The 11,253-nt window shown below is 31.4% G+C and overlaps 2 protein-coding genes and 1 non-coding gene across 3 annotated transcripts; 1 reads left to right on the forward strand and 2 right to left on the reverse strand.

Moving 5' to 3' along the window:
- Positions 1–1,442: 1,442 nt before the first annotated feature.
- Positions 1,443–6,157, reverse strand: LOC103854455 (transcription factor MUTE). The gene is made up of 3 exons (XM_009131395.3): positions 4,410–6,157; positions 3,554–3,982; positions 1,443–3,443 (listed from the first exon to the last, which is right to left on the reverse strand). Exons 1-3 carry the CDS (start codon positions 4,503–4,505, stop codon positions 3,363–3,365), a joined length of 606 nt encoding a protein of 201 aa, XP_009129643.1. The 5' UTR covers positions 4,506–6,157; the 3' UTR covers positions 1,443–3,362.
- A 229-nt stretch (positions 6,158–6,386) lies between these two features.
- LOC103854454 (dual specificity protein phosphatase 1B) lies at positions 6,387–7,645 on the reverse strand. Its single transcript, XM_009131394.3, has 4 exons — positions 7,377–7,645; positions 7,155–7,275; positions 6,909–7,054; positions 6,387–6,654 (listed from the first exon to the last, which is right to left on the reverse strand). The coding sequence occupies exons 1-4, from the start codon at positions 7,600–7,602 to the stop codon at positions 6,605–6,607; spliced, it is 543 nt and encodes a 180-aa protein (XP_009129642.1). The 5' UTR covers positions 7,603–7,645; the 3' UTR covers positions 6,387–6,604.
- Positions 7,646–7,716: 71 nt separating this feature from the next.
- Positions 7,717–7,787, forward strand: TRNAG-GCC. Its single transcript has one exon. It is a non-coding gene; the product is annotated as a tRNA-Gly (tRNA).
- Positions 7,788–11,253: the final 3,466 nt, after the last annotated feature.

Raw genomic sequence — 11,253 nt, forward strand, 5'->3', positions numbered from 1 at the left:
GCGACAAAGTGTGCGAGCAGCTCGAGATTCGACATTTGTTCATCCGTTGTTTGGTTTCAGCTCTAATTCTATCCTCCAGACGCGGTTACTCTTGTTTCTTAATCATAACCTTGTACAGGTATTTGACAAAACAACCCATCATTTTCTCCTTTTCCTCTTTTGGGACCAATAGTTTGCAATTACACCTTTTAATTATTTTACTTTTCTGAAAGAGATCGCTAGGCCATCCTCCTTTTGTTATCGACATCTCACTGAAATTATTTAGCCGATAATATCATTAATGTGTTGTCAACTCAGCATTGTGAGTGACTTGTTAATCATCCGCATGTTTAAGCATCTAAACTCTGAATCTCAGCCGTTCGATTAGCACTAAGTTTCAAAACTAAACAATTATTAGAACCAGGCTCAACTAGAGTCTACACATGAGCACCTGATTTATCCATTTTTCACCATCTTCAATCATTACACAGCGTCATATACAAATTCCATTTTGTTGATAAATCGTAAATTCATCACGTTGACAAAGTTTTTAAAAAGATGCGTTTTGAATATCAATCACTATTTAAGGAATATAAAAAGTTGTATAGAAAGATGCTTTACAAAAGTAAGTTACTGGTCCAAATTTGAAAATCTTACTATCTCTCTCCTCTTGCCTTCTTTTGCTTGACATTCACTGTGTTTGTCCATATTCCTCAATTCATACCCAAGCTAATATATGTATATATCCTTAGTTTCATGAACTTGATTAACATCAATGTTGATGAAAAATAAGATTGAATTTCTCATGTCAAGGTGGCATCAGAAGCAAGCAAAGACCACTTTAAGGCTTTACTGCCTAAACTTAACCTTGATGACAAATCAATAATTGAGCCACACGCTTTCTCACATGCATGTTAACTAAACTAATCTCCTCTACGTAATTAACTAATCCTAATAAACGAAGTACTAGGAAATTCAACAATATTCATTTATTAAAGGCTTTACTGCCTAAACTTAAAATACCTTGTTATGGGTTTGCTGTTCACTTGATTATGCAAATTGCAAATGAACACCGACACTAAAATCCAAGAAGAATGTGGGTGTATTCAAGAATCTACGCATATAAAAAGCTCGTACACGTTTTTCTATGTTGACACAAAGAAATTCAATATACAAGCTAATTCGTAACGGCCGGAAAGTTAAGGGTGTGGGTGCTAATATCATTTTTCGTTTGTATATATCCACTAAAGCTTAGACTCAATATTATAACGAAATTTGAGCGAGAATGAACAGAAGGACACGAATGCGGTCACAGGCACAAGTAAAACATATATAAAAGAAGGATTTAGAAAGAACATGAGTTACTACTTTTGTAATAAATAAAATCTAGAGGAAAAAAAAAAAAGAAAGAACATGAGTTTAATAATGAGAGGAAGTGAGATTTTTTTGTTGGGTCAATATTGATTGATGTAAAGCATATAAATAATAGTAGTATATGTTTAGCAACTCAAACCGTGGCACATTTTGGGATAATGATCGTGTACAATTATTATAATACATTATATGTTCATGCGTCAATTATTATGTATCTTACTATTGTATTAAACGTATTATTATATGATCCAAAAGACTTTGTAATGTGTATGATTGACTCAGTAATGCGTCCACTAATGTATATCTACTATGTTTAGCGTCAATTATTACCTCTAAACTATTAAAACTGAAGTACAAATAAATTTTAACCCTAAATTTTTCTCAATAATTACCATTCAATGCCACTGACCTTATAAATAGCAATTTCTATAAAAATTATTATGAAATTGTCTAATATTTAACTATCTAATAAATTTAGAAGATATCCAATCATTCATTTATTTAAAAAATCAAAATCAAAAAATCAATTTTACAATCCATAAAAAACTATAAAATAGATTAAATGATAAGATTAATTTATTGGTTTATTAAAAATTAAACTAATCAAAATCATTTAAAATTTTCAGAATAATAAAACTGACTCAGTTATATTTAACTAATTATCATCTTATAATTTAATTAGTACAATAATATATGTATTTAATTTTTAAATATTTATAAAAATTAAAAACAAATACCCGTGCGGAGGCACGGATCAAGATCTAATACTATGTATTATATTAGTAATGCCTAGCTCCTAGCTAAGTAAAATCCCTTTATATATAAAATAACTTAATTATGCCCTCTCATTTGCTTTTTCCTTATTGTTTTATAATTTAAGAACTATTATTTCGTCACTGATCTTATTTTTACAAATACTCTCTAGTCATCTTAAAAAGCAAAATCCTAGATAAGGATGTCTAATTTGGATACAAATCGAATTGTGTTGAATGAGAAAGAGATAACCATCATATACAATATTTTTCCATAGATCAACTACAGTACTAATCTATTTAGAATATTAAGACAAGGAAATTTTAACATCGTTTGTTTGCTCCGAATTTATTTAGATATTAAAGGGGTTCACGTGCATGTACACGAAAGAAAGAGATCCCTATATTTAGTTTCTACTAATATTTAACATGTTATCATGCTATTGTGAATGTTTTTCTTCTTACCCACGATTCCTTTTTTTTTGTGTCATGGAATTCATATTGTATCTCAAGTATACGAGGAACAGAGTAAGGAAGAGGCATAAGAAGTTCACCTTCCAAAGAGTTGGCTAAACGATGAATGGAATTAAAAAGAGATCAAGGCAAAGTTTTGACAATCCCTCTTAGCAAGAAAAAGTTTGACAATCTCAGGGAATGTCGTAGAATTAATCCAAAACTAGTAGCCTGACTACGAGAATCCAAGAAGACATGGAGTTCAGCTGGAAAATTATCGACGAGGCTTGCAATAAGGATGCGTGCATAGCACACGCTCAGCCATATGCAGAAGATATCCTGTTGAATTACAGATAATTCTTCACACATTCTGTTTGTTTGTTTTTTTAAGTCCATACGATTCATAATTTGCGTAAGTTTGTTATCTTTTTGTTTACCCGACAAAATTAGAAACATATATAAGATTCGGCGTACTAGTAAAAAAAATTTAAACACCATAATGTATAAGTTCAGAGTTACTTCTATATTAGCGTATATCGTTTAAAAAAAACAAGAAATTAAAAATACTTTAATAAAAAATCATTTTTCAATTTAACGATTAGACTCCGTTACATGATGTGGAAGCATAAAACTGGTTAGAGCATAATTTGTGATGATTTATTTATGGAAATTAAAACTTCGATTAAGTTGGGACACAACAAAAACATATAAGTGTGATAAGGGTATAGGAGCTTATTTCTAGCAAAGTATTAAGTATGCTCATGTAAACGAAGCACATTAGTATATTGGTTTTAGTTGCTAGATTTAGACGATGGCTTCAGGCACAAAGCTTTTCTGAACTTCAAGGGTTAGCTCCTCCAAGCTTAAGTGACACTCCAGTCCTATCTGCATATGCAAATTTTAATTATTTAGGCCTAAAATTATATAAGAAAACAACACATTCAAATTAATTGTTCTATGATTATATATGTATTCACGTACATATAAATATGTACCTTGACAACGAAGAAGTACAAGACAGACTCCTCCATGCAGCTAATGTTGAGGTGAAGAACCTGAAAAGAGAGTTTCTCCAAGACGGATATGATCTTCACCAGCTGGCCCTCATTTCTCCAAGAGACAACTCTCAATACAACGTTAGAGCCTGAGATCTTGGCTTCAACGTTTGCATGATGGGAGTTGGAACATGCTCCAACTTCCTTGAAAGTGCTTGTTGTCATTACATTCTCGATTTGACTAAACGGCATTCTGGTGGTTGCGTTAGGGGTGGCAGCTAAGATGGATGGCTCGACTGTTTGGTGATCATAAGGAGAAGAAGGCCGGTTTAGTGTCTTGCGACGTTTCTTGGACTCGAGAACTTGCACTAATTGCTGCATCTCTTTGATGAACTCGATAACTCCTCCGATTATTGAAGCTTGATCTCCCTAATACCAATCAATAAATGAAGACAATATCATAATATATATGAAGAGATTGGTGCATACGAGTACAAATTATAATACATAGTCAATCATACCACATATGTATAGACAAGAAAAGAAATATGGAATATATGTAGTATGGCAGGTACAACATATATATTTCACCAAAATTAGTAAGTTCTGAATATCCGTTATTAGAAAGATGACCATTAAAACTTCTGATTTGCATACAAATCATTTTTTGGGTCTTGAAAAAGAAACTTTTCGAGAAAATTCGATTATCCGAAAACCCAAAATTTTCAAGAATCTCAAATTAGACCATCTGAAATTACGTCAACACTAAAATCACCAATCATTAATCAAAAAAAAATCCCCAATCTGGATACAATCGAGTATGATGAAGGGAAGGATCTTATAACAAGAAACTTACCCTTTTGATGTAGAAACAAGGTGTCAAAGAACGAAGGGATTTAAGATGCTCATTCATTTGCCTTCTTCGATTCCTCTCAACAGCGATGTGAGACATGATCTTTGATTAATATTCAATTATATGTTCTACGGTTCTTATCTATAAAGAAGAAGACGATCGCTTTCCACGTTTGCTGACACATGCTTCATAACAATGTGGTATTTATACAGCCGCAACAAGGAGAGAGAGTTAGGGTTAAGAGTTTCTTTTCCAGGGTTCATAAATGCACTATGTCACTGTCTCGTGACATTCTTTTGTCTCTTACTAACTTCCTCTCTCTTTGTTATTACAATCAATATGTATAAGTACAAAGTAGAGAAAGGTATGCATACGCGAAGATACGTCACGTTTGTGAAGTTGGATACATTTACATTTACATTCACTGCGTGAGGTCTTTTATGATTTTATATATATCGTATTTTCATCTAGAGTGCATGCCTTTGCACCATCTTCTTTTACTTCTAGTTTCTACCCTTGAGCCTCTTTTTTTTAATTCTTAAACCGTATTTCCTTACCAAAACAAAGAAGCTTAGAACGTTTTCATTATGTACACAAAGTTGAAGTATTAAGTTCTCCCAAGATCAGACAATTTAGAAGCAGTAACGTATGATGTAACTTTTTATATGAAGTGATTCATCATGATCGTCCAAATCTCTGGCTTATATTTTCTTATTCTTTGAGTACCTACTCTAGATTCATCTATCCAATGGTTTTATAAGATTAGTACAAATAAAAAAATAATGAGACTATATATATGATCTCATCGTTCTCCGTTGTGGATCCAATTGGAACGCCATGCTAATGTTTTTATGGATCAGTTGCATGAATAGACTCTACAAGAAGAAGAAAATGATATAACATTTGTAGCAAACTTAAGTTGTCCAAGGTTTTTCATGAGTCTCAGCTACCTTGACGGCTCATTAAGATTCCTCCCAAAAACTGGTATTCTTGTTTTTAATGAAAGATGTATTCTGAAATTTTTGGCTTCGTTTATTTAACTTGTGAGCAATACATGTTCCAAACTTCATTTACAAGGTTTTAACATAACCAAAAATGTTGTTATAGTGACATTAACCTAACCAATTAAAATGTTGTTATCGTAATAGCTTTTTCCTTAATGCAACATGCTATTGTTAAATAACAAATGCAAAGATGGGGAAAATAAAAACAAGTTCTACCCTAATTAAGTCCCAACAATGTAGAAGTTGTAAAGAAATATTCTTGACATATGTTTGTATGCTACAATATGTATACGGCATGCAAAGGTGCATGCCCCCATTTAATTAAAATATTAACTTTAGGAGTATAGTAATTTAACTCCAGCATCGCTATTCAATTTGTCCATGGTATATCACGTTATATAATACATATTGACAACGCAAGCAATAAGAAAATCCAGAAGAAAAACAAAATTCAAGATACGTGTTTGCACAATAAGCAAGTATACAGTTAGTAACTTATCCAACCAAACATAGAGAATTTGATAGTATGTATTATATTTGACAAATTGAAACTCAAAACTTAAGTAAGAGTGCTTATATTATGAAATTCTGATTATCATTTTCTTATTTATTTTTGAGGAAAATTCACATTGTTTATGTCAGATACTTTTTTCTTTTGCCAACGTCCATCTTCTAAGATCAAGTGGTAGTCGGGCTTGAGTCGTTCCGAAAAAATGGCTGGATCTGATTTATATGAGAAAAGAGAACTCTGATGTTTCTCGCCCCTTTTGCGAGAGAATCTGCACGCAAATTCTTTGTCCTGGGTATACGGTCAATGCTAAAAACCGAAAAACCCGCTTTTAGGCGTTTGAATGAGACTAGCTCGAAGGTAAACGCTGGCCAGTCGGTGGGGTTCGTAATCATGTAATGACAATCCAATGACATTTACAATATAATAAAATATGCAAGGGTCGAAAACCAAATGCCAAACTAATTCAATCTGGTTTTGGGATTGGTTAAAGTGCATTTCAGCATCATCCTCTAACATATTGATTGTAATAGACTGTGTTTTCATTTATTTCAATAGACAAATGGACATGGCAAATAGCTCACTCACCATCAATTGTTTCACAATAAAAATCATTCAAATCACGAAACAATGATTTATTTTTATTTTTTGGTAATTATGAGACTTCTTCATAATCTCTTGAGAGTTCATGCTACTATCTCCTTATTATCCACTGAAGAAGAAGCCTCATCATGAACTGCGTGTAACAAAAAAAAAACATAGATTGTATCAATACGAGTTGGATTACAAGGAGATGCTGCTGATATTTCAATCTCCAAATCAGCGTGTTTTAATACTCCTGAGACTGAAAAATTTATAAATTTTCTGTAACCTTTTCCATACAACTAACACATTTTATGTTTTCCAAAACAGAGTCTACTCTAGGAATCAGTAAGAAAGATCTCAAAAGGATTCGAAATATAAAGAGAAAAAAAAAACAATCACATATACCTTTAATGGATTTTTCAAACTGCTGAAGCTGAGAAACGAAACCAAAGTTAGGCAATGCTTGAGGTCGTCTACTCTTTACTATCTCCATAGCTTTAGAGAAACCAATCCCATGCTTTCTCATCAGATAAGCCACCACTATAGTCACACTTCAAAAAATATAAAAAAAATCAAATTGTTGTAAGTACACATAACAGAGAGATCATTCCCTATTTAAGAAGACAACAACTACCAAAAACAAAGTCTCACCTCCTTGAGATCCCCATGAAGCAATGGACCAAAACACCACCACCAGATTCAATAGCTTGGTCGATGAAGCTATAACACTCATCGAAGTACACAGTCAAATCCGTCTCGGATCTGTCAACAACTAACCTCATAATCACAAACAAACGAACAAAGGTTACAACTTTACAGTTCAAGAAGAGGAACACGATCATGAAGAATAAAATACAGTCAAAAAGGAGGCACCTTCGATGACTTTATAGACAAAGTCATCAGGGTAAGGAGGGGACAAGGCAACAGCTATGGTTAAGACATGAGTGACGTTGGAGGCTTTGAGCAAATCTTTGTTATTCGCTTCGGCTACTGAACCTATGAAGAGTCCCTGCTGGATTTGGCTGAGATCGTTGCCTCCTTCGAGTAGCTTCTGGGTATTGGCTTCTCCCACTCCGAAGAGATCTACCACTTTCTCCATCTTCTCTAACTCCACTTGTCTTACTTTCTTTCACCAAGTCCCCGAGAATATATGAACAAATAGGCGAACAAAAAGAAAAGTAATCAGTCGGAATCGGGTTTGAAGATACAACAAGCACCAGTGGTCTAGTGGTAGAATAGTACCCTGCCACGGTACAGACCTGGGTTCGATTTCCGGCTGGTGCATTTTAACTTTTGCTTGATTTTGGGCCGCCGAACTTTTCATTTTACTGCAAACCAATGGACTTTCGCAAGTATTTATTAGACCCAGATCATTTCTTTAAGCCCGCCTATGTACTACTTGGTCAAAAGCAGTGTTTCGAAACCCGACCCGGACCTACGGTTGAACCAGTAAACCCGATGATCTAGAAAAAATCCAGTTTGGATTTTTCACAAAACCTAATATTTAGAAACCCGCAAAAACCCGCAAAACCCAGTAAAATCAAGAACTTGATACCAGTTAACCACCGGTTGAACCAATAAATAAATTTTACTTCTTTTTTTAAGTTTTTAATTATGTTTTTAGATTAGGTTTTATATTCTAAGTTTCCAATTAAGAAGTTAGATGCTGACAAAAAAAAGAAATTAAGTTTTCCCTTTTCAATTTTATATTTCTGATTTTTAGATTTTGATGAAAATTTCACTATGCCACATGAAGAAAATGAAGTGAACAATGGTAGAGAGAACCAAAATTAGTTGGTCTGATTTGGTGTTAGTTTATTTCCATTATTGACAATTTATTGCAATGATCTTTTACTTTTGTTTTTTGTTTTGGATTTGAAGTTTAATTTGGTATTTGTATTAGACATTTAAATATTTATGAATTTTATGTCTTAATTTTTTTTAGATGTCATAACTCTTACCTTGTTACAAAATTTTTTAAATAGTCTAAACTATTTTTTGATATTTTGTATGTCAAATGAAAATAAAAATATAAAAATTAAAGTTAAGTATTTTCATAGGAGTTAACTCATAGATTTTTGAGAAAAATTCAAAAATATGAAAATCCTATTTTAATGCATAGTTGCATCATTCACTAACATATGATGAAGGTCAAAGAGGTTTGAAATTTTTGTTGTCTCCGTTCCTCTAGAGAATAGCGATTTTAAACTGGTTAGTCTACCAATTTAGTAGTATTATGCAATTTTACTAAATTAATTGACAAAAAATTAAAACGATGCCCATCTACCATGGAAGAGAGTTTGATGTACATTAATACAAATGTAGAATGTGTTTAGAAAATTTAAAACAACACTAAATATCATAAGCTTAAGTATATTAAACATTTACCGAAAATCTCAATATTTTCATAGGGGTTGTTAACTAATAGATTTTGAGAAAAATTCAAAAATATGAAAATTCTGTTTTAATGCATAGTTGCATCTTTCACTAACATATGATGAAGGTCAAAGAGGTTTGGAACTTTTGCTTTCTCCGTTTTTCTAAAGAATAAGGATTTTATAGTGGTTAGTCCACCAATTTAGGGAGTATTATGAAGTTTTACTAAATTAATTGACAAAAAAATTAAAAAGATGCCCATCTACCATGAAATAGAGTTTGACATACATTAATACAAATCTAGAATGTGTTTAGAAATTTTAAAACAACACTAAAGATCATAAGCTTCAGTATATAAAACATTTACCGAAAATCTCAATATTTTCATAGCGGTTAACTCATAGATTTTTAGAAAAATTCAAAAATATGTAATTTGGTTTTAATGCATAGTTGCATCCTTCACTAACATATGATGAAGGTCAAAGAGGTTAGGAACTTTTGTTGTCTCCGTTTTTCTAAAAAATAGCGATTTTATAGTGGTTAGTCCACCAATTAAGTAGTATTATGGAATTTTACTAAATTAATTGACAAAAATATTAAAACGATGCCCATCTACCATGAAATAGAGTTTGATATACATTAATACAAATGTAGAATGTGTTTAGAAATTTTAAAACAACACTAAAGATCATAAGCTTCAGTATATAAAACATTAACCGAAAAACTCAATATTTTTGTAGGGGTTAACTCATAGATTTTGAGAAAAAATCAAAAACATGAAAATTATGTTTTAATGCATAATTTTATCCTTCACTAACATATGATGAAAGTCAAAGTGGTTTGAAACTTTTGTTGTCTTCGTTTTTCTAGAGAATATCAATTTTATAGTGGTTTGTCCACAAATTTTGGGAGTATTATGAAGTTTTACTAAATTAATTGACAAAAAAATTAAAACGATGCCCATCTACAATGAAATAAAGTTTGATATACATAAATACAAATGTAGAATGTGTTTAGAAATTTTGAAACAACACTAAAGATCATAGGCTTCATTATATAGAACATTTACCGAAAAACTCAATATTTTCGTAGGGGGTAACTCATAGATTTTGAGAAAAATTCAAAAATATGAAAATTCTGTTTTAATGCATAGTTGCATCCTTCACTAACATATGATGAATGTTAAAGAGTTTTGGAACTTTTGTTGTCTCCGTTGCTCTAGAGAATAGCGATTTTATATTGGTTAGTCCACTAATTTAGGGAGTATTATAGAATTTTACTAAATTAATTGACAAAAAAATTGAAACGATGCCCATCTACCATGAAATAGAGTTTGATATAAATAAATACAAATGTAGAATATGTTTAGAAATTTTAAAACAACATTAAAGTTCATAGGCTTCATTATATAGAACATTTACCGAAAAACTCAATATTTTCATAGGGGTTAGTTAACTCATAGATTTTGAGAAAAATTCAAAAATATAAAAATTTTGTTTTAATGCATAGTTGCATCTTTCACTAACAGATGATGAATGTTAAAGAGGTTTGGAACTTTTGTTGTCTCTGTTGCTCTAGAGAATAGCGATTTTTATAGTGGTTAGTCTACCAATTTAGTAGTATTATGCAATTTTACTAAATTAATTGACAAAAAAATTAAAACGATGCCCATCTACCATGAAATAGAGTTTGATATACATTAATACAAATGTAGAATGTGTTTATAAATTTTAAAACAACACTAAAGATCATAGGCTTCATTATATAGAACATTTACCGAAAAACTCAATATTTTCGTAGGGGGTAACTCATAGATTTTGAGAAAAATTCAAAAATATGAAAATTCTGTTTTAATGCATAGTTCCATCCTTCACTAATATATGATGAAGGTCAAAGATGTTTGAAACTTTTGTTGTCTCCGTTTCTCTAGAGAATAGCGATTTTATTGTGGTTAGTCCACCAATTAAGTAGTATTATGGAATTTTACTAAATTAATTGACAAAAAATTAAAACGATGCCCATCTACCATGAAATAGAGTTTGATATACATTAATACAAATGTAGAATGTGTTTAGAAATTTTAAAACAACACTAAAGATCATAAGCTTTAGTATATAAAACATTTACCGAAAAACTCAATATTTTCGTTGGGGTTAACTCATAGATTTTGAGAAAAAAATGAAAAATATGAAAATTCTGTTTTAATGCATAATTGCATCCTTCACTAACATATGATGAAGGTCAAAGTGGTTTGAAACTTTTGTTGTCTCCGTTTTTCTAGAGAATAGCAATTTTAGAGTGGTTAGTCCACAAATTTTGGGAGTATTATAAAGTTTTACTAAATTAATTGACAAAAAAATTAAAACGATGCCCA

This window comes from Brassica rapa, chromosome A05, assembly GCF_000309985.2.
Source record: "Brassica rapa cultivar Chiifu-401-42 chromosome A05, CAAS_Brap_v3.01, whole genome shotgun sequence".
NCBI classification, from domain to species: domain Eukaryota; kingdom Viridiplantae; phylum Streptophyta; class Magnoliopsida; order Brassicales; family Brassicaceae; genus Brassica; species Brassica rapa.